This window comes from Zootermopsis nevadensis, unplaced genomic scaffold, assembly GCF_977971745.1.
Source record: "Zootermopsis nevadensis isolate Lab colony 2312 unplaced genomic scaffold, Znev_1.0 Znev_ptg000003l, whole genome shotgun sequence".
In the NCBI taxonomy this organism is placed as follows: Eukaryota; Metazoa; Arthropoda; class Insecta; order Blattodea; family Termopsidae; genus Zootermopsis; species Zootermopsis nevadensis.
The window spans coordinates 14,551,611-14,575,548 of NW_028259135.1; the positions used below are offsets into that span (position 1 = coordinate 14,551,611).

Here is a 23,938-nt window from a genome sequence, read left to right on the forward strand (position 1 = left end):
TCTTAAATATTCTTAAATATAAAAATTCTGAGTCTTAATTATTTAAATTGATTTTATATATGAAAATTTGTTTTAATTGAATATATTTTCATTTGAGAAGTCGGATCTGTAGTGGACTATATTTCTTATTAATTCTTTGGTATATCGAAACATGGGTTAGTCAGTCGACTTCACGGCCAATTTGTCGACTCCCTTCGATCAATCGAATGTGTGTGTGCGGTCGATGTGCATATATAGAAACGTAGGAAGAAGAGTAATTTGTGATTTTGTGATATTCGTACGTGTGATATATTTAACCCCTGGAATTGTGCACAATTTTGTTGCAGTTTTGAAGCTCAGGAATTCATAAAGTTTTTATATCTGTTTAAACATATGAATTTTGGTAAATACAAGTTTATGACTTTCCGCTTATTTTCAGGATGATATCACTCGGCCATTATGCCTGCTGTAATGGGCTGGGCATATAATCTTCGCTTGTGCCTTTTAAATTAGACTTTATTGTAACCTTGCCTGCACAGTGCCAGTTGATGGATTGACTGTTCTCTTGCTACATTGGTTATTCTGCAGTCAGCCTAATGGTCAATGATGGTAACTTAGCAAAGACCCCCCTTTTTAATTTACATAATGTCCAGTGTAGGCAGAGTTCTTGGGGGAAGTAGTGACAGTGTTTTAACTTTAATACGGATTCATACATAAGGACACACATATGTATGTGTGTGTGTGTGTATATATATATATATATATATATATCTATGTATATATCCAAAAGTTAACATATATATGAGAATTTATGTGTGTATTAATTATTAAATATGATGAAAACATAATTTAATAGGTGTAGTTAGCAGTTCATACAGTAACATTGTTTAACCTATATATGAATGAAAGGTTTTGCTTTCAATGTATAATTTTGTTTTTTCATCAAATGCTTACATATTTATCTTGGTATATTTATGAAGAAATTTACATATTACCTTGTACTGAAAAGTGGTTAAATAGAATGTGCCGTCTTTCAGTGGAATGTTCTCCTATTGAAGAGCAGAATTTCCACCTGCTGAAGGTGAAGGCTTTGTTTAGTATTTTACACTTACTTTGCCAATTTAGTTTCTCACATATCCAGAACTGTACCATAATTTTTATTAGTTCTGCAGTAAATATTACTGTTATAATTTACTATTCTTGCTATGGACATAACATTGTTACCATCCTTGAAATTCATGGTGTTGACCATGTCATTCATTTGAAAACCTTTCAAAAGCTGGCAACCTGTTGGGTTCAACAATAAAGATTATTATGAAAGAAGTCTGTGTTTCTTGTTGAACAAATTATTGTTATAAGCACTAAAGGAGGCTCCACTCAGGAAACCATTTCGTCATTATTTTTAAGAGGCCCTGGCACAGCTGCTATTCACAATACATTTTGTGCAGCAATTATCATTGATTTATTTTTGTCCTACAATTGATGGTTGTTAGAATTATAATTTTTGTACTGTCATGATATTGGTAAAATACGAAGATTAAATATTCCACCTTGTTTTTCAGGAAATGCTTCGATTTGATGAAACATGAACCTGTAAGTTGTTATTCAATGGATGTTAAATTAATTAATGCCCACCTTAATACACGTTGACAGTGACTGGTGGCAGAACTCATCTCTCAAAATGAAGAAGCAATTCTTTCGTGTTAAGCAGCTAGCAGATCAACGGTTTTCCAGGTCAGTTCATTATGTGTATTTCTCTACATGGCTGTTCATACATTGCAAAATGCTTGTATTCTAAGTGTATGTGATAATAGTGGGTTCATTGATGCATCAAGATGTGTTAGGCATTGACTTTTGTGTTAAGTATATTTAAAATTCACAGGGCCCAATAATTGTTTTATTAATATGTGGTGAATGGAAAATTGTGGCAGACAAGCTGAATATTATTCAGTGTCATGAGCCATACACTGTCGAATTCTATTAGTAGGAACTGTAAATGCTGTGGAACCACATTAAAACAATAAATGGGCAAAAGTAATTACTGAATGAACATTTCTTTATTAACTAAGTTTGGAAACTCACATTAAACTAGTTCGTACCCACACTTCATAACATAACAATCATCAATATTCATCACACAGTAACATAAGACTCCATATTCAGCCCCAAAGAAAATAAATGAAAATTGTATGGGGATCATTGTGGAAACTTAAACTCTTACAGCCTTTCAGGTATTTTGGCAGTGATAACAAAATTAAGTTCAAGGTTGTGTGTTCAGGGCTGGGAAGACTGAGGTTCTGTCAGATGACCTACAAGAGGCAGACCGAAAAGTTGAATACATCAGCAGAGCTTGTGGGAATACGTCAAAGAAAATGGGTACCTTGTGTTCAGGTCAAGATGCTTCCAGAGAGAAGAGACTGGTAAGATAATCATGATTTCTTGTGTATCTATTTTATTTGTGGGTTAATAGTTGTATATTCATTTTGCATTGGTGAGGCTCCTTGATTGAACCCTAGGTAATCAGTGGTTTTGTAGGTTTATTATTGTTTTTCCAGGAAAATGTGAACTATGCTTAAAATAATTTTGACTGATTTTGCCTTAGTTTTAACATGATTTGTAGTTCATTGTGTTCCTGTATTTATTTAGTATCTGTTGGATCTTTCATGGCACCTTGTTCAGGTAATCTAATACATAGTTTTTTTATAAATAATTTATGAAGGTTATAAGACAAAATTGGAGGCAAATTAATCTCCAGTCCTTGATTGCCACCTAGGAAGTTAATCAGTTTTTAATAGAAAAATCAAATATAACCTTAAGTTTGCAAAATGTGTTCGTTATAGATTTGAGAACATTTATTTTAAAACGGTGCTGGCATTTGGATAATAATGCAGAAATTATGAACTTTGTTTATAAGAGTAAAGCTAAAACAAAGTTTGCTTATTTGTCCCATACATCTTGGATATTTTTAACATTTTTTTCTTTATCCATTTGTTATCCAGTGGTACAGTATTACAACTTTCATTTCAGTTGTGACAAATCCGTTTGGCCTGAATATGTACATGTCACATTTTTATGAAAAATTGCTATAGCTCTCTTAAGCCTACTTTTCAACATAAAGGAAATGAAGTTATAAATTAATTCACATTACCCATTTTATCAAGCCTACTGCTATTTGTTTTGTTCCTGTAAGATAAATGGAGGCTTAAGATAAAATGCCACTCCTGTTTGTACTAGCTTGGATGTGAGTCACGTATTTCCTCACCATAGCAGGAAATCATAATTCAGCCTTTAGGGTTCTGTCCAATAATAAAAAAATATTAAAAATATTAAAACCACTCTACTAACAGTACCTGGCATTACAGTAGCTACTGAAAATTATGTCTTCCAATGTCAAGACACTTTTCATACCAACATAACAAATTCTGTGTCAAACATCTTAGTCCACCTTCTATCTTTTCTAGTAAAGCATTCTGGATTTTGGAGGAATGTGTCAGCCTTAGTCTGTTACTGGTTGTGTTTATTGTGCTCTTTTTATTAAAATATACATTACTCTATATTTCAACAATAACATGCATCGTTTAGTTCTGTATCTCATCATGGTTGGACACAAACATAAAGAATGCTCACTGCTGATTGTTAAAAACAAATTTGTAATGATTCATTGAAAAGAATTGCACTGTGTCGCAATGGCAGTTTTGTAGCAGTCTGTTTTTGTTAATGCATGTATACCAGTCAGCTGCTTGTATAATTAAAATTTCATAATTGTTGTATGAACCTCTCTGTTTGCAAATTCATGAAGTTTGTAACGGCAGTGACAGACCACTTATGCCAGAAATGACGCTACTGTATTCATGTAAGACTTGAGGTTCTCACAGCGGTGAGTATGAAGATTTCCGTCTTCTGGGTTGTTGCGCTGTGTAGTCTGGTCGATGTTAACCAACGTTTCAGAGGTGATACTGCCTCCATCATCGCCCTGATGACGGAGGCAGTATGACCTCTGAAACGTTGGTTAACATCGACCAGACTACACAGCGCAACAACCCAGAAGACAGAAATCTTCATACTCATCGCCCTGATGATGAAGGCAGTATGACCTCTGAAACGTTGGTTAACATCGACCAGACTACACAGCGCAACAACTCAGAAGACGGAAATCTTCATACTGTATTCATATTCATACATTTTCTAACTTGGTTGCATTGTTCTAATTAAAGAGTAATTAATGGATTATTTATACCATATTTCAGAAAAAGAATGCAGAACATGTATTAGGCATAGCTATGCAGGACAGCGGATCATGTGAAGAGGAATGTCTTCTTAGGTGTGTAGCACAGTCCTAATTAACTTTTTTAATGTTATCTCATGCTTATTAATTATTTACAAATTAACCTTTTAGTGATGCTATTTGAACTGCATCTCTGTTTATAAAGAAATGCCGTAGGCTATATATGTCTGTAAAGGTTTATCTGAAAATATTCTTTCCAGCAACATTTTATCAGATTGTGCCAAAATAGAAATGAATTTGGCCAATGAAGTACTGGATCACGAAATGCAGGTGGAGCAGTTAGTCGTTACCCCATTACAACAGATGTTGGACAATGATGTTCCTAAGCACAAAGCTAAACTTAGCAAATTCACACTGGATATGGATTCTGCAAGAACTAGGTATTTATTGTTAACACACAAATGGTGTAAGAATAAAGGCTATGGCATTCCAACGTAAGTCACGACTAAGAGCCAAAGTTGTGTTGTGATGATTGAATTGAACAAGACAAACGAATGCTGGATACTAACTAAAGTACAGGAGATCTAAATTTAAACAGTTGAAATGAGGTTTCTAATGACTTGCAGGATTTTCTAAACTTTTTGAAAACCGAGCAATTAAATAAGAACTAAACATGTTTAACATCATTTTCAAAATAGTTGTGATTCAGTTTCATTGCATGGAAAGAGTGGGAGATATGTTGAAATATTTTACCAGTATATACCAAAAGATAGGAGATAAAGAGATATACCCAACAAATGATGGAAGACCAATTCTGTGCTGAATATTGTAGATCTAACTTTTTTGGGGGGGAGTGGGTATTGTTTCTTCAATTTCACACACATTTGCTGGGGTCATATCTTAAAATTGTTCATTCCTACTTCTACTGTAAGTTTTAAGACTTGTATTACATTTTGAACGTAACTCCTTTTCACTAACAGATGTTTGAGTTACTTCATAGAATTAACTTGCTATTTGTGACCATTGCCCAGTTCCTTATTGGTTTTGTCTTCTTTTTAATGTTAATAACAAACAATTTTAATGTTATGAATATTTTTAGATATCAGACAGCACTAAAGCATGGTAGTACAAATACAAACACCATCAAGGAAGAACTGGAAGATGCTGAGCTGAAGGTGGAACAATGTAGGGTAAGGAATTAGTTTTGTTGCAATTGATATATCCTCTCCCTGTCTCATTCCATCACATGTAGAATTGGAAATATAAAATTAATGTAAATTGTAATATTTGAGGTTTTCACAGCGGTGAGTATGAAGATTTCTGTCTTCTGGGTTGTTGCGCTGTGTAGTCTGGTCGATGTTTACCAATCGCCCTGATGACGGAGGCAGTATGACCTCTGAAACGTTGGTAAACATCGACCAGACTACACAGCGCAACAACCCAGAAGACGGAAATCTTCTTAATGTAAATTGTTTGTAAACAAGTGTGGATGAATGCAGTCTGTCTTGAAATAGAACTATTGATGCAGGATATGCTGGCATCGGAGATGTTCCAGCTAATATCGAAAGAGGCTGATCTCGCTCAGACTGTAGTGCAGTACATCAAACTTCAGAGGGCCTATCATGAGAGTGCTCTAAGAATACTGGAGGAAACAATACCAGAACTTGAAAAGACCATTAGTAAGTCATCTTTTGGTTATGGCTAGAATGTAATTTGAATTTTTGTTTTTTATACATCAGACCTTGAATAATGTCCTAACAAAGTACTGTAATAGCACTTGTGCACCGTTATCAGCAAACTTGGGAATGATAAGATGATTTGTAACATGATTTTTACAGATGAAAGTCCTTCAAAACCTGTTTATGGATATCCATTGGAAGAACATCTTCGTGTCACTCGGAGAAAAGTTGCATCTCCCATTGAGCTTTGTGTATGTGCCTTGTTGGAGCTAGGAATGGAGGAGGAAGGGCTGTTCAGAGTTGCTGGAGGCAAGGACATGCGTATTGTTACGATATTTTTATATCTTGGCATATGTCCATGTGTGAATATTTTTGAATTTTCAACTGTTCAAAATGTTATTGTGCATGTCAGTTGAATTTAAAGTTGGAAGTTTAGAACGGAGTTTGATGTATTGTTTCAGACTTTCTTAATTGTTTAATTCTGTTTAAAATACTTTTGTTCATGCATCTATAATTTCTGGTCGTCATATATTTTGTTGAATTTTATGAATATTGTTATTTAGACTGTCCTAAAGCCCATGTAGTGCATAAATGCATGTATGAGTGTGCAAAATATAATGTGTTATAATAATTAAATACTTAAAAAGCATCGACCAAATGTAAGTGTATAATAATATGAATGATTCACATTCACAGTGTCTCCCTCATTTGAATCTTTGCAGGAAAACCAAAACTGTTAATTAAAATTTAAAATTTTGTGTATGATTCTGAACTTTTTTAAAAATTTGTATGGCCAACTGAATAACTGGTATAAATTTATCTTCTATTGGTGTGGTTTTTACTTTTTATATGTTGCAGGGGCTTCCAAACTGCGCCGTTTGAAGATGAGTTTTGATGCTTGTTGCCTAACCTTGCCAACTGTTATTGAGTATCGGGATCCTCATGTAATTGCTGGTGCCCTCAAGTCTTATCTGAGGGATCTGCCAGAGCCTCTGATGACATATACGCTATACGAAGAATGGATGGCAGCCGCAAGGTAGTGAGTGACGTGTCAGATGAAAGAAACATGTAATAGTTTGAATTTGAATGATGGAGACTGTCTAGAGAAGATAAATTAGTGGGAGGATGATGAAAATTACAAAATGAGGAGCTTAATGATTTGTAATTTACCTGATATTATTAGGTTGCTTAAATTAAGAAGAGTGAGATGGGAAGATGAAATAGCAGGCCTGGGGAAACGTACAGAATTGCGGTTGGAAAGTTTTTGAGAGATTGCTGAGGATACGAGGAGTAAATGAGCATAAAATTCGTCTGGGCCTCATCACGGTGCTGTGTAGGCTCTTAGGGAGGATGGAGATAAAGCTCCACACATTTAGGCCTCAATTCTAGATGGACGTAAACAGTTTGCTGTGTGCTGTTGCTGCTAGGATGAGGAGGGCAGCTGAACAAACTTATTATATAACCTAATTATCTATCACTTAAGAGTAAGATTATTTATTCAGTCACTGCCATACATTCTGTTGAATCATATACAGGTTAATTCAGGAAGAGTGTGCTAGACTTAGTGGGTGCATTAGCCAAGTGATTTTAAGTACTACTTTCTTGTCTTTTAAACACTCTTCACAGTATATTTATCAACATTTGGCATAATTTAAATCCAAAAGTCATGAATATGTGACATTGTGTGATAAGTACACTCATTTTGTTTTGTCTCTCTCACTATTTTAGCAAATTTTTTTTCAGAATGTGTATGATTTTTAATTTATTTAAGACAGCCATCTTCAGACTCACCTCTGTGAATACCTCAAATCCTACCATTTTAATATATTGTCATACTTTTTCTCACAGTAAATAAATTGAACAAGGAAGAGTATTTTTAATCATGGTATCTGTAAAGATTATGACAGATTTATAATCTGATTTGCATTGCAGTGAGAATGTATTGTAATTTAAATATTAATTATTCCTGGGGATGTTATAAGCAGAGCTTTAAGGGGATGCAGTTACTATCCCTGCTGGTAAATTATGCTTATTTTTAAAATGTTTACAAATAGAATTTTCTGGTTTATTTTTAGAATTCAATCGTCAAATGAAGCTCGTCATCACGCACTGAAACAGGTCATTGATAAATTGCCACAAGCAAATTTTGACAATTTGCGGTATCTGATAAAGTTTCTGTCTGCACTGTCTCGTAACCAAGAAGTGAATAAAATGACACCTCAGAACATTGCTATTGTCATTGCACCAAATCTGATCTGGAGCCAAGCTGATGAGACCACTACAATAGGGTGAGAATAGTGCATGTACTTCCCCCCCAGACTTCTATTAGGGAGCATGTGTAATGGTTGCGATAACTCTGAATATTTGATGTTGACATGCTAATTATGTGTTCTGTCACAAGTACATTTTTTCCTCACTTGAGCTCTCTGCTGTTGAAGTAAATGCGGATGTTTTTATTACTGTAAAGGGATTTTTTTAATTTATTTGTGGTTTATATAATAATAGTGTCAGTAGCTCACACTACAATGTTGAATCATGGGATGAGTAATAGGTCAGAAAGGATGTGGAAGGAAGCAGTTGTGGCCTAATTTAAGGTGCTGTTCTGGGTTCGATCCCCGACAGGGGCAGAGGATTTTTCCTCTAGCCTCTGCATCCAGACCAGCTCTGGGGCCCACCCAGCCTCCTATCCAATGGGTACCGGGGTCATATCCCGGGGGTAAAGCCGGCCGGGGCGTGCTGCTGACCACCCACCCCCATTTAGTGCCGAGGTCAAGAAAGAGTAGGAGCTATACCTCCACTCCCCCAATGCGCCTACATGGCGTTAGTGGGACGCTTTACTTACGTTCTGGCACTTGCTAGGAAGGACTGAGGAAAACCATGAATCATCTTGATCAGAATAGGCTATCTTGGGGCTAAGCTTTGAAATCAGGACCTTGAAAATATGAAGCATGTGTGCTAACAGCTTGACTGCCAATGTTTGCTGAGAATATTTGTTTGTATTTCTAACACTATAAACATTTATGGGTGTGGTGCATTTACATTCTTTCAGAAGAAACAGTTGATTGTTTTTTGGATGTTAATGGAAGGTAATTTGTGTTTTTTAACCTTACATGTTTTAATTCGCATTCTGTTTTCAGGATGAACATGAGTTCAGCAAACACATACAGTTCTATTGTAGATAGTTTGGTGAATAATGCAGACTGGTTTTTCCCTGGGGGTAAGTGTAAACTGTGTTATGTTGTGGTTGAAATATGGATTATTTGAAAGAGGAACTGGAGTATAGAGACGGATTAAATGAGAAACCACGTTCCTTTTATTGATTGTGGTCTTGTCTGTTCTGATGTCATGTATTGTGCAGTATGTGGTTACCAGCATTTGACAAGAATGTGGTAACCACCTACGAAACTACGTAGTGTCACGACACGAGTATTATCCTCTTTGCTGTGGTGATCGAGTATATTTGATTTAGTATGAGTTGGCTTTTCTTGCTCTGGTCAAGTGGTCAAGATTCATGCTTTGTGACTGTTAGGATTATATTTACTTTATACATTTTGTAAATTTCTGTAAGCTTTAGCCATCTTCTGAGAATAGTTTGAACTATGTTTATTTTTTGCCTGTATTGTAATAAACAGATTTACATTTAAAACAGCGCTAACTACAACACGCGAACCCGTTCACACGGAAGTGCTTAAGGGTTAACTGAGTTATATAAATAGTACAATATACGGTTTGTTGTTTGCAGACATTGAGTTCTTTCAAACCTTTCCTCATGAAACAACTTTAATAAATGGAATGACCTCAAGTACTGGGTCAGTTAGTGGGCTTCAGCCTCACGAATGGACTGGTGGCTCGCCTGTGGAGAAAGTGGCAACTAGTGGTCATACCAGGGGGAGTAGTAGTGATGGTCAGCTGATCAGTCTTGGTGAACCTGGCGTTATGAAAAGAACACAGTCAAATAGTAGTCTTTCAGATCACAGCAGGTGCAGTATTGGTTTATTGATGTATTTGCTCGACAGAGAACAGAACTCGTGATATTTAATATTGTATGACCATATGTCATCAAGATATGTTGCATATCTTTGTAACATGTAATATATGTTTAAACAAAAATACAGAGAAAACATATGCTATGCTTTTGTTCAGTGTATTGTCACTATCATCAGCAACAGTATTACCAAACAGTCATGATCAAGTGGTTAGCAGAGGTAAGCAAGTAGTTATTTTGTCATCTCATTTTCCTCTTAATTAGTTTTAGTGTTTTTACTTCCTTAATCAGTCGATTTCCTTAAAATACCAGTTTTTTTTTCGTTGTCATCATTTGAGTAAAGTGATGCTAATTTTAAATTTTCTGTTTTTTAGTCCTCCACATGGCAGTCCTAAACCAGCTGCCCGCAGGAAGAACAAGCCAGCCCCTGTTCCACCTTCCAGTGGTGCATCACCAAAGGATCTACCACCATCACCAGGCTTCACTCCTGAAAAACCCGAGAAGCCTCCTCGTCCAGCTGTAGGCCCACTGCCATCGACACTTCCTCGACCCAATAAGAAACACTCTGGAGAACATGATGTGAGAACAGCAGATTCAGGTACTGTTGAAAATATACCAGCTGTGACTACAGAAAAACATCAGAAATCCAGTGATAATATTTCTTCAGGCATTAGAAAACAAAGTACAGATGGTTTGGAACCTCAGCAGAATTGCATGATATCGTCTATGCATCGAAAAGTCAGCAGTGGAGGAGGAGAGAAATTGTGTGTAGATTCTGAAAAATGTGGTGAAGGAAGCGAATCTTTTCCTTCAACAGAGCAGTCACAGACACTTCCACCCACCACCGACACTGAAGCTACTTCTGTAACCGTAACATCTAGTTGTGCTAGTAAGCTGTTGAGTATGACAGAAAGTGTCCAGCAGAAGAATGTAGGACATTCATCCACAAGTGGCTGTACCACTCTAGAAAGAAAGCACCCGCAACGACCAATTCCTGTTGCTGCCCCTAGAAACACAGTGAATATTAATGCTAGCAACGTTGCTGTTATTAACAAAGAAGTTCAGAATCGGTCTTCCGAAAATAAAACTTCTGAAAGTGTATTGTCAGGCTGTGAGTCTACAAAGGATGTAGAAATTGCAGGAGAGCATGACGCTGTAATGCTAAGGAGACCTTTACTGTCGGACGGTGGAGAACGTTCAAATAAACCAGCCGTGCCTGAAAGACCGGCTACTCTCCTTCGACCTCATAGTTCATTCCGCGGTTCAAGACACTCTGCTGATTCAGATTGTTCTTCTGGTGATAAACCTAATACAGACGTGAGTATAGTTTTATGTTTTCATTTGATAGTTTTATGTGGATACTGGTTGATGTAGTTCGCACTGTGCTTCTAACATTATTTAGCTTTTTAAGGTGGCTCATGAGTGTGCACACAGATAATTTGATAACAAAAAGTTAGTTGGCGTTTAGGAATTAAGTAGGGGTACTTGTTTGTTATCGGGACACTTCGCTTTAAAAATAGGTTAGGTTAGGTTAATGTGTGTGGATAAATGACATATACTTGAAAGTTAGTATATTTTATTTCAATAAATGATAAATTATTATATTTTATTTGGATACACATGAGATGTTAATAGTCGTTACTATCTGTCTTCGGAGGCCAAAAACTGCAATAAATAACTGAACGAACTAAGAGACAACAACTGAGTATACGGGTATACTGATACGCATGCGCAGTTTTCCGTGCCAATCCAACTCCAGATATTTGACTTCCCCGTTTTGTGTCCCGATAACCCACAAGTACCTAAGCAGGTTATGGTGTATGCACTCTTTATGCAGTTCCAGTATATTATACTCTGGAGCTGAAAATTAAACAGGAAGTGTTGTCCATCAGCATTTTTATCTTTGAAAAGGGTTCTGGCAATGTTATAGCACTGTTAGTATACCTAGGTTTCTGGACTTTGTTCATGATCTAGTATTCCAAAAAGAACACCACATCTGGATCTGTTTCTATCCTCAAATGAGGAAGATGGCAAATATCTACTCATTTAAATTCATAAAAAAGAAGCCGTGCGTAGGTGCTTCAGGTTTTACCCATATTTTTACTTGTGGATGAAATACTATATGGTTGACAAATTTCAGAAACACAGTGATAGTAACGTGCATACATACATGTCCCCCCCCCCCCTCCTTGTGTGGAGAGGGTGTTGATGTATTTTGAACCTTAATTACAAGAATTATTGCTTTGTTAAATTTTTTTAAATATGACACTTATATTTCATATTGGAAAATTTGGTTTTACCTTGAAATTATCGTCTGAGTCACCTTAATGTATTCTAACCATAGTTTACAAGCACTTGCTTTGGGTTTAGATGCAGTGGTTGCAATTGGTGTTGAACTAAACAGCTTGCTCTTTCTGAAGGTTGTGTGTTTGCTGCAGTTACTTGTTTGCAGACTGTGCCTTACATTCCAAGAGCACTCCTTCACCAATCCCTTTTCTGGGCTGTCTTCTCAAGTATAATGCACATATGATTTTTAATACCAGTTCAGTATGCAGAGTAGTATTTTATATGCGTTTGTTTTAAGTTGGCAGTTCAGACATGCTTTCATTTGAAATTTTGGTTTCCCAAGAGAACACACATTCACTTTGCAGGACACAGCTCATTTTAAGCAGTCCAGAAAGTATCCCCTGTGGATTTTTAAAACCTGTTGTTTGATGCTTTTGAGAGAGAAACATTTTATTTAAAAAATCTCTTTGAACTGATTGAGCCATTTATGGCTAAAATGGACTTTCAGTTTCTTATGTGCTATACATTTTATTTAGATTCTATTTTAATCATTTTCACAAGTAAGATAAAGTTTGAGGTTCAAGTCCATATGTAAAGTGAAATGCAAGTTTGATAACATGAATGTTAACACGTACCTCAGAAATAATTCAAGTGAGTCAAAATTCTTGCTTTCAGTTTGCATGTTAGGTTGTGTCCATTTTTTATAATATTCTGTCACTCTGTATAATGAAAAATTGTTACCTGTTATCGGAAAATGTGTTTATGTTTTTGTCATCAATATTTGGCCATACCTGTTGCTTTGAGTAGCCGTGCAGCTTAATGAATGTCATATCAAGAACTGGGACGTGCCGTACTGTGAATTGCAACAGCAGAAATTAAACCTTAAAATGAAAGTTTACTTTAACTAAAGCAATGTTAAATCTGCCACTAATGACTGATTTTGTTAAAGAAAATTATTGAGGAATATGTGGACATGTTTGTAATAGCAAGCTGGTAGAATTTTCAATAAATTACCATGAAGTTTTAGTATTATAATCTTGTGGCCCACAAGTCAATAAGCAAGGGTGAATATGACCCTAGGTCTAGGAAAGGTGGAGGACCCCTCCCGTAAAGTAATCATGATGTTTGTATGCTCGGTTGCAGTCCGAGCGTCCCATGCTGGAACGCACCCACATATACTCTGTAGACAAACAGCAGGTGTCAATTATTCAAGTTGGGGGAGAGAAGGAGAAGACGGTCGCAGTTCCTATCAACAATAACAATAATGAGCCTGTGTTTCAGAGGAGCCCTTCCATAGGGAGTCATCCCCTCTCTGTGTCCCTCTCAGGTAATGTAGCCCCTTCGCTCAACTGTGTGTGTGTTCTCATTGCATGTCCTCTGTATCACAACTAACAGCTGTGCTGGCGCATGTTGTACAGCAGCTCAGAGCACCATACAACGCAATTAACACGAAGTCTATGTAACACAATGGCAGAAGTACCATTTATTAACACTGGCTTTTATGTTCCTATTTCATGTACCATAATTACCTGATTACGGAACAACTTCAGATATAGAACATCCGCTATTCAAGGTGGAAATTTTCAGAAAACTAATTTTATTGCAGTACTTATAAAATTATTGGGCGTAGTTCTCCAGTACAGTATGCCTCAGAAGAAAGCTGTGGCTCCAGAAATGTAGACTTGGATAAATTTCATGTGAATATGTGATGAAAAGTTGGTCTAACAATTACTGCTTTTGAAATATTTATAGGTTGCTATGGAGTGTATGGAGTTTGAAGTTGAATTACATTTGTTTTTTGTACATATTTTTCTTCATTAGCTAATATAAAATTATGTATTTGTTATTACAAATAGAAAAAGACTCGTCTTATAGTTTGGTAAATATGGTATGCAGTAATAGGCAACTTTGTCAGGCTGTTTTGTGTGTGTGCCACTTTTAAAAGTTGTATTCAGTATATTTTCATTAGCTTGTATGAAGTAGCATTGGACTGGCAATTTTATCACCATTTCATTTTCCTTATGGCTGAGCATGTTTTGTACTTATTGAATGATCTGATTTTCCTAAAATATCAGATCATTGTCACTGGGCATACAGTATTTATAGTTAATCCATTAGGAGAAGATTTGAACTAGAAAGATAGTTCATTGTTAGAAGTACCACATAACTATACTTCAGAAATGTTACTTTGCGCTGACAAACTTAACACATGCTTTCATATGAAATTCGTAGCAATTCCTAGTTCAGGTGCCTGGTTTTGATATTGGATAGGATATTTATTATTAGGACAAATTTTTCATGGTTCCTTTATATCAAGTCATCTTTTCATTGCAGCTGTTTACTATGTAATGAATACGTTGTTGACTTTAAGCATTAAAATTTATTTCTTAATTAACCATGTTGTGAATATCACAGCATTTTGTATTGATTTCCAGACAAAGGACAATGCCTTGAAAAGCCAGAGCGACCTCCGAACCCTGAAAATGCAAAGGCCTGTATTGAAAGAGGGAAGCACCAGTCTAGTCATTCCCGGACCATGTCAGAAGGGAACATTTTCAACATCGACACAGATCAGTCAGGTAATATTTATAAATGTTTCTTACAGAAATCACAATTTTTGGAAAGATGGGGAAAAGGTATTGATAAGAACTTTAAACCTGGGGACTGAAGATTAAAGAAATAATTGTTGACATTTTAATGCCTTCAGCCCAATTGTTGGAATTATGTGAATGGATACTAGAGTGGAGCTATGACAAGGGTAAGAATAAAAATATGTTCAGAGGAAAGGGAGAGATTTCAGGAGATCGACGAAAGGAGGGATCCTTTTTCCACAGGAGGCACTTTTAGACAGTGGTTACTAGACATTGTCTAGTAGAAACCAGCCTTCCACTTTGAGGGCGATAAGGAGAGATGTCAGAGATTAGTGTTCAAAAAGCGTGCTTGAAGTAGTTAGTGGATGTTAATGTTGTGATTGCCATTACAATTACTTTTAGTGTCTTCTGGATACGTTCACATTGAGATACTTGTATCATGCTGTTCAGTATTTACTGTTTTTAGCCATAAGGCCACAGGCACCTCTGACTTCACCACAGGGCAGTGGCAATCTACCAGGTTCCCCCAGACATCCCGGTCGTCCTCCACGTCCACAGCCTCCGGCTCCTCCTGCAGGCAAGTCTAAGCAGGAACGTGCATGGGAGAGTACAGATCTTTGATAAGAAGAGATGCGTGTATCCTGCCGGTTAATTATCATGTTTACATGCTAAGATGGATCAAAGCACTAATAAAGAAAAGTATGTAGTATATTTATGACAATATTGCTTTACAGCTTGGTTTCTGTTACTGGGAATGGAAAGAGTGAAAGCATACGAGCAATTACGGACAGTGCCTAGATCTTTAAAGGTGTCATGTACTATTACATGAATATTTTATTCCATATGAAGTTATCTCTTGAAATCAAATTTCATGTTTAGCCTAAGAACTTTTTTCACTTTGTAGGTATTTTGAGTATAATAAAAACACTTGTTACATTGGTTTCACGTACAGCAATGGAGACTGAATAGTTAACATGATTTAAATGCATTATTACAGGTCTATGAATAAATGAGAAACTGAGAGAAAGTTTGAAATACCAGGAATTGTTTTTCTAAGTTTTACATGGTATTTCATTGTAATGAGTTTGTCAAAGATTGTTCCTGTGTTTTGAGATCTCCAGTGATATGAAATGTTTTGTTTTTTGTTATGTGAAGTTGAGATGCATTTATTCTACTCTGGAGTGACTGGTGTTTGGTGTCGAGAAAACTCCGCGTCATTCTTGTTCTGCACTTCTAAAAGAAATCTTTCACTTTATTTATTCCAGTTTTACTATTATCATAACTACAATCATATTGCATATTGCTATAAACTCTGTACTAAGCACAAGAACCAATGTCATATTTAAACTTTCCATCGTTATTTTATATTTCCTTAGTTTAAAATATTCAGTCTGGTAATTCTTGATAGCACAAATAATATAAGTGATATTTTATATTGTATTGTAAAAGGAGATAGATGTATTTTGTATTGACCATTAATGTTAGTTTAAATGCTTTATTAACCAATACAAATGAAAAATGTTGTTCAAGTCAGTATGTTTTTATATACAGTTGTGCATTGTATATGTATAAATGATTTTGTTTTCATGATAATTCTGTAAATAAAAGTTGAGCAATATGTAGGAAATTTAGCATTAACTCCATTGTATGAATGTGTATGAAAGTAAAAGAGAAATAAAATTGTTGATTTAATTCATAGATATAAGTAAACAAAGTGTGAAGGAAAAATATAACAAAGGTGATAATCTTTTTTTAACATGCCATTTGTTTAATTTTTCAAAGGAAAATTCTTTTGCATTTCCTGAAATTTCAGTTTACTGACTCAGAATAACCTCATGTTGTCCTCTAAACGTTACTTTGTATTATGAAACTTCAGTCACTGTTTCCTGAATATCTTCTCACAGTGGAACTCTGAAGTTACAGTTTTTAGTTTTTGAGGAAGACAGCCACATCAAATGCCAGGTATGTGACTAGCTGGTATTAAGATGAGTGTTGAGTAAACATGGTAAAAATATGTGGTGAGTGGAACTGGAGCAGACTTTCCTTTTATGTGATGAAGACAGTCATCAGACTTCTGCAATATCTATAGCATTACTCAATCATTCAATTTGGTGACAAGTAGCCCATTCCAAGTTTCATTACACTCACCATCATATTACTACCTACCTGCCTTTTCATATAAAATGAGTTATAACTGTACTAACACTAGGTTCTTTCTTTTGTGAGTGCATGTGTAACCAATAAAATGCACATTACGGTTAAAGAAACGTATCACAGTTAGAAAACAAAATCCAGAATTTTTCGATGATGTTGGTATGGCACACCTGAAAACTAAATTCAGAACAGCCAAATAATGTAAAGCTTACCTACGTCATTCAACAGACCGCAAATTGTTATTGTCAGAAGCAAATACAAACAATATTCCATGTCATTTCTACCTATATTGATTAAATAAGAATAAAAAATGTTTTTACGACGTCAAAGTAACATTGTATGAGATACATAAAATAACATGATGAAAAACTGCAGGATCATTATACCTCAAAATATCGCTATCTCAGTGCCCTTCGCCGGCTCACTCAATGAACTTCATCTGGGTTAGTAGGGAAAGTACTATTTTTAACGTTGCAGCATACTGCAAGGTCAATGAAGATTCAGTAACGAAGTTTTATTTTGGTTTAAAGTTAAATTAGAAAACAAAACTCGAAAGGGAATGTTTATAAAAATAAGATAGTTCCATTAAACCGGTGCCCAACAAAATTATAACCAACTCTAATTAAGCTTTATTTAAAATTTCTTATAGCTTCATACTAAAACGCTTATAAGGAATCTCCATTTTGAGCCGTTTATGAGTAACTGCTAAAGTAATTTTAACGTCACGAAGTTATGTAATGTTCTTGGATGATATGGATCTGAGGAATATAAAAGTTATCTATTTGAAAGGTGTCTTATCAAGAAACACGGAGATATGTAAGTGTTAATTTTATACAAGCATTACTGATAATCTGATACATCCCATTACAGAAGCAGCACTAATAGACTAGACAGATTTAAATAATGCATGGATGTACTTCATATTACTGCTGGCTTAAAATAAACCAGTTTAGAATTTGGCGTTACATGCAGGCGCTCAGTAATGATTTTTCGGTGTAAGCGACGAAAGGAAACTGACTTTTGTACTTCGACGATGGCTGTCTTCTGGGTTATATAATAGCACTGTATAGTCTAGTATAAGTTTTCCGACGTTTCAGCGGCACTTGCTACCTCCATCACTGGGACCTGGTGATGGAGGCAGCAAGTACCTCTGAAACGTCAGTGAACTTCTGCTAGATTACATTATCCTGCAACCCAGAAAACAGCCATTTTCGTATTTGCCGCCGTGAGAACCAGAAATCTGACTTTGTACTTTACTCAACATAAGAGGTAAGGATTCATTTAGTTGACACACATTTGAGGGTAACGTATTTTTAATTGTCTCTGTTGATTACGCCTGTTAGATGAAATTGATGTGTTTGTAATATAAAGGAAATTGGACTAAAGATGGTGCAATAGAGTCGAAGAGCGTCTGCTACACTTGCGTACTTACGTGTTTAAATTGTTGATGATTTTAATTATAAAACAAACTTTACAGGCGAACTGTTATTTTTAAGTCCTTGAAACCGACGTGTTCTGTTGCCCACCTGACATAAGTGGGCAGTCCTACCTGGTAATCCCTAAGCGATAAAGCTAATCCGGCAGGCAAATATGCGAGGGTGTCTTGTAGTCTGGTGTCATGGTGACATGACAAATGCGCCGAACAAAACCAGTTAACCCGTTAAATATTAATGAAAACTACACGTGTCATATATTTTGACAGTCAGTAACCCAGTACATTTAGTCTTATGTATTGTTTTGGACGAGAGAATTTTGCTTTTTGAGGATGTTGGCGTTAGAACAGCTAATTAGGCAAAGGTCCATTCTTGATGCTGAGTGTATGATAGCAAGGTGCTTTATGTTTATATAGGATCGTGATGTTTCAAAGCATATCTTATCTTACACCGATTTCAGTTTCCTAGGTAATGGAAATCGATACAAGTTTCCTTGGGTTTCTGTGTTCAGCGATAAAAGTTAATGACATTGAACTGAAACAAGTAGCTTTAGTGCATTCAATATTATGACGTAACGTGACATCCACTTCACGTCTATTTAGATAATTCAGTTTGGAGTGAACAAGCGGACAGTACTGAAGGAACATTAAATTGTCCAGAACTGCTTGGGTTTCGAATCAACTGAGTGTTTGTGTCTTTTTATTTATTAACTATTCTGTGAAATTTAAGTAAATATATTTTACATTTACAGAGGTGTTTACCGAATATATTTTTTATCGATTGCCAATTATGCATTTTTCCAACAACGTATAAGAACATTCACACCAAATAAACTTTAAGGGTAAGTCATATGGTAATGCCTATATAAATTTATTTTTTGAAGGGTAATCTTAAATGGATAATTGAAGGAGAATAAAAAAAACAATCATGGAGTTAATTACAGGCCTGCGTACAAAACCATAGCACGTTTTACTGTTTCAGTAAAGCCACCTTTTGTCATTCAGTTTCCTCCTATTAATAAATTAGAATAATATTTCAATACATTGTTTTGTGAGATGGTAAAGTTGCGTCATATTGTGATATAATAAATATATATTGTTTAAATCTTGTCCGTCTAATCACAATAAATTCTTATTAAATATTAAAATATTACAATAATTAACATTTAAAATATTTAAAATATTAAATGATGTTCTTTATCGAAATATTCGATTTACATTAGACCACCAAATGTTAACATTGTTTTGTATTTTTTCGGGGTGGATGTTTGGACCCATAATCTCCTGTGCGCTCTATTATAAAACCAGTGTATGAGATGTAAATGCAGCCTTATTTTAAAACAAGTTAAACCCAGCAGACTGACATAGAGGTAACCCTCTAGAACTGTGTTTTAGATAAAGAACCCCATCTCTAATCTCTGTCGGGTAATGGCATGCAAAATAGGCCTTGACAAAGACTTCCAAATCGATATTTACATAACATTATTGATGATATTTATGAAACATTTTACGCTGTATATCTTGAACTTTCCCGGATTATGACAACCTATATTTTCTTTCTTAGAACATATCACCAATTTGTCAGAAAGATACTAATGTTGTTTTATAATTAATTATCCCTTTGAAGTTGGCTGTCTTCTGGGTTACTGCCAAAAGTAATACCTCCTTGGATAGAAGGCTGGGTATTAATTTTGAGAAATTGATTGAAAAGGAACAAAATGGAGTATTTGGATTCCGGATTGCTCATGTATCTCCACCCCAGTCTGTTCGGCCGTTGGCCACAGTTTCATAAAAAAATCGCATTTTTTGTCCACCAAGCTCGCAACCCTTGCGCTCATGCCCCACACTCTTTACAGGCGACAGAACCCCTGTCACAGAGGAAATGAAGTTTTGAACTGCCTTTTACGATCGGCGATTCACATTTTTCATAGCTTATATTCCTTCCTCGTTCAGATGTTTATTTGAAGTCTCTGTACTTTGTCGACGTAGCTTTTCATGTTAGCAACGAGTTCTTATCTTTTTAATCAGCGAAACCCCCTCACTGTTTTCTTCAAAGAACACGTCAGTCATTCTACTGATAGTCCGTCTTTTCTAACATCGTCATTAGTTGGATATGTGAATCATACGCGTTGAACCGTCCCAGCTGTGCGAGGGAAATAGAAACAAAAGTTCACGTTTCGAAAAAAACATTCGCTCGGTGAAGAATCGGATATATATATATATTTAGGCTAGCTGAAGTTCTCGTCATTCGCCCTAGTTTATCTTTCAGTTCACTGTGCTTGTATGACAAAATTGTTTATTTTATGACAATCTTACGAATAATAAACCCTATTCACGTTGACAAGTGAATTTTCTCTACTAGGGATGATAACTTATTAATTTTTATTCATGACTTATAAAATTTATTGTGTAATATCTTTTTGTACATAATATTTATAATCTTTCCACCTGGGACGAGAATTGTTACATTGTTTGCATTAGATCCTGTGTCTTATCAGTGCTCTAAAACAAAGTTCAAACCGACATTAAAGACGTTTAATTTTAATACCGTAATGATGATATTTGTGAATTTCTAGTGTATCGCTTTGCGTCATGTTTTATTATTATTAGACATCACAATTTGCCAGTCACAAGAGAGACGAGAGATAAGATTACTTTTCTTAACAAGTCAACCAAATTCAGTGAGCTGAATCGATCTTTAGACGGTGATCATCGCTCGGCTGATCAAGAAACTTCCCGGATTCCGTGTAACCCGTTAGCTCATTACCGTGTTCACTGGTCTCTGTCCTGATCCAGCTGAATCTAACGTGCACCACATTTTTTAAGTTCCGTTTAATATTATCTTCCAATCTACGTCCAGGACTTCGAAATGGATTCTTTTTCTGATTATACAGAATTAAAAACAACTGTTTAAGGAAGGTAATAAATATGTATTTGCTAAATAGAAAAATAAGCCTTTTGCAGAGAAAATTATTTTGACGTTCCTCCGTGTTTCAGTTCCTAAATATTTCCACTTGTATAGACTCGTACATCCAGATACATTTTTACTTAATGTTTATATTTTTGTATAGACTCGTACATCCAGATACATTTATACTTAATGTTTATCTTTCTCGTAGAATAATCATGCTGATAATGTTTGAATTTAAGTCTTCTTTGTTTACTTCTATGTCTTGGCGATTAGAAACAGCTTTTTATCTGAAGTAAGGTTTTCCTTTGTTTTAGTTTCATTGTAATACGAACTTGTCATAGTGATATGAATATTTTTACCATTAATGTTTTCATTGAGCACTAAATAGAAGTGGAATTTTATTTACGCTTGCATTTTTATCGACGTTCGATCTTTACAGTCCGTTCTTACAGTGTTACATCATATCGATTTGAAGAGTTGACCGAATTGAACGCCAATTAGTGGCGTGGGATAACTTTATTTACGTAATATATTGTTATATAATAAAATTGAACCGTACTTCAAATTTCCTTGGGTTAAAGTATTGCGTAACACAACTATGAAAATATATTACAAGAATTTCTGAGTAGAACTTACTACTTCCACACGTATCCAGATGTTTCAGTCGATATGGTCAGGCTAGCATGTGCTATAAATTAATAATTGAGCCACTTAATATGAATGTCTCTGCATGGTTTCCATTAATACCGACACATGCACCGACCGTGTTTGACTTGCCACATGTTTCCTTTTCTCACGGGAATGTATACATAATGTTTACACGTAAATAGTGTGGTATTTCGTATATAATTCATCGGTGCTATTATTATTTCCATACAAAACATCACATATCTAGTTGTTATTGTTCATTACACACTATCAACTCAAAAGCTGATAGTAGCTAAGTGTAGTTTCCTTACGGCTTCCTTGTTGTTTTGAGCTATAAAACACACTAATAATTGTTATATAATTTGAAAGCTTTCTTGTCACATTTTCGGGATCCTAATTCGCTAGTATCGGTTCCAGTTCGAACGTTATAAAGGCATGTTGTGGTTCTATGCACATACCAAGTTTCATGAAAATCCATCATACGTTATTAGGCAGATAGAAACATGAACGAGATACTTGAAGAGATCTGAGGTTCTCACGGCGACGAAGATATCGATGTTGTTCTTCTGGCTTAGTCATGAGGATGGAGGCAGTACATTCTCCCGAAACGTTGGTACAAGAAAAATTAAGTAAAATAAAATACTTTTTATTTTACTTGTTCAATTTTATCAGTCTAATCACAATAAAATATTATTATTAAATATTAAAATATTACAATTACATTTAAATATTTAAAATATATTAAAATGATGCTCTCTATCGAAATGTTCGATTTACATTAGAGCATCATCTTTTACACTACATGTTTCAGTTCTAAATGAACCATCTTCAGGTGTATAATCCATATAAACTCAAATGTAATATCCTATGTGTAATCCTTTTTATTTTACGTTTTAAAAGTGTTAGCCGGGTTAACACGTTTAACATGAACGCTCAGCTCCTGGTTGTAGGCCGTATGTTTTGACGAAATAAATATTTCTGTCGTGTGTTAATGTTTCGTAATATGAGATATTTTAATAACATCAGTAATATAGTACAGTTTAAGCGTCGTGTAGATTAGGTGTCTGATCGATACATATATGAAACTCACAGGACACTTTTTAATGTAGACTTCCTAGTACCAAAGTTCGTGGAACTCGGTTTATGAAGATTCAGCTATATTCATGTAACATGCGAACACGCTTTGAGTGCACCACAAATATAAATGGCGTGGCACGAGAACAAGACCTACCCCTTGAATACGTGGCTGCACGTATTTTGTATAAACGCCGCATGAACACAAAGTTCTTGTATGCAGAATTTTACTTCCAGTTGTACCTCTGGAAACGATCTACATCCATGGAGCGAAGACCTCTTGTGAAGCTGTTAGTCGCTCAGTTAATCAAGGAGTTCCTCTCCTTTTTTATTTCAAAACTTTAATCGCCGTGTTCATAAGAGCTCACCATTTGTTCCTACTCTGAGCCAGCTAAATCCAGTCGACAACTTATGTCCCATTTCTTGAGATAACATCTGTCAAGTGACCTCTTCCTTTCAGGTTTTCCGACAAAAAATGTATGGGTACTTCCCTTATACATGCTGCATACCCTGTCCATCTCTTCTTCCTTGATTTTATCTTAATAATATTTGCTGAAAAGTAAAAATTATGAAGAACATCATAATGTAGGCCTGCATTTCTGCTTCGTCCTGTTGCGACCTCTCTCTCAAATACAAATATTCTCTTTGGTTATTGATTTTTAAACACCCTCCTTCTTTAGGACGATTTTATTTATTTAAAATTGATTTAACGATGCTTTTTTCAGTAGCTCAGACTATGTAAGGTCGATCTTTAGGACGAGAGACTTATGTTTCGTGTCTATGTATAACAAGAGATAATGTTCTAGTTAAATTACATAATCAATTTTTAGATAGACGTCGGAAAGATAAAAGATGAAATAAATGACAGTAATCATTCCCCGAATTTAATCTTCTTGTAACTTATTCGTGAACGTAATTTTAATCTTTATCTTTTTCAAATATTGTTTCTTTGTCACATTTTCTCGGGACTAATG

The 23,938-nt window shown here is 35.3% G+C and overlaps 2 protein-coding genes and 1 long non-coding RNA gene across 9 annotated transcripts in view; 2 read left to right on the forward strand and 1 right to left on the reverse strand.

Moving 5' to 3' along the window:
* Nucleotides 1-200: 200 nt before the first annotated feature.
* On the forward strand, nt 201-16,441 carry LOC110837632 (rho GTPase-activating protein 17). Of its 5 annotated transcripts, XM_022079961.2 has the most exons (17): nt 201-382; nt 1,542-1,713; nt 2,258-2,399; nt 4,227-4,300; nt 4,465-4,644; nt 5,304-5,394; nt 5,733-5,883; nt 6,043-6,192; nt 6,742-6,919; nt 7,959-8,171; nt 9,021-9,100; nt 9,626-9,863; nt 10,243-10,466; nt 10,686-11,185; nt 13,298-13,481; nt 14,590-14,733; nt 15,212-16,441. In XM_022079961.2, exons 2-17 carry the CDS (start codon nt 1,607-1,609, stop codon nt 15,364-15,366), a joined length of 2,811 nt encoding a protein of 936 aa, XP_021935653.2. In that variant the 5' UTR covers nt 201-382; nt 1,542-1,606; the 3' UTR covers nt 15,367-16,441. The 5 variants fall into 5 exon arrangements, with proteins under 5 accessions (XP_021935653.2, XP_021935649.2, XP_021935652.2 ...); XM_022079957.2 differs by having other exon boundaries at nt 10,243-11,185; XM_022079960.2 differs by having other exon boundaries at nt 10,243-11,185; nt 14,570-14,733; nt 15,212-15,352.
* Nucleotides 7,362-18,417, reverse strand: LOC147874996 (uncharacterized). The gene is made up of 2 exons (XR_015533589.1): nt 18,332-18,417; nt 7,362-17,069 (listed from the first exon to the last, which is right to left on the reverse strand). It is a non-coding gene; the product is annotated as an uncharacterized LOC147874996 (long non-coding RNA).
* The window catches only part of Abca3 (ATP binding cassette subfamily A member 3), a 40,158-nt gene continuing 33,746 nt past the window's right edge, over nt 17,527-23,938 (forward strand). Inside the window, exon 1 of one of the 3 annotated variants that reach the window (XM_087342630.1) lies at nt 17,527-17,715. In XM_087342630.1, the coding sequence (XP_087198756.1) occupies nt 17,714-17,715 (2 nt within the window). In that variant the 5' untranslated portion in view covers nt 17,527-17,713. Of the gene's footprint in view, nt 17,716-18,149; nt 18,169-18,935; nt 19,174-23,938 lie in introns of those variants that run through there. The other 2 variants (XM_087342633.1, XM_087342632.1) reach the window with 2 other exon arrangements.

What these genes read in the sequence shown, in the direction of transcription:
- LOC110837632 (XM_022079957.2), top strand. Translation starts at nt 1,607, where the DNA reads ATGCCCACCTTAATACACGTTGACAGTGACTGGTGGCAGAACTCATCT. An exon ending in CTTCCAGAGAGAAGAGACTG is followed by an intron (nt 2,400 to 4,226) that starts GTAAGATAATCA and finishes ACCATATTTCAG; the next exon opens with AAAAAGAATGCAGAACATGT. An exon ending in GAAGAGGAATGTCTTCTTAG is followed by an intron (nt 4,301 to 4,464) that starts GTGTGTAGCACA and finishes TATTCTTTCCAG; the next exon opens with CAACATTTTATCAGATTGTG.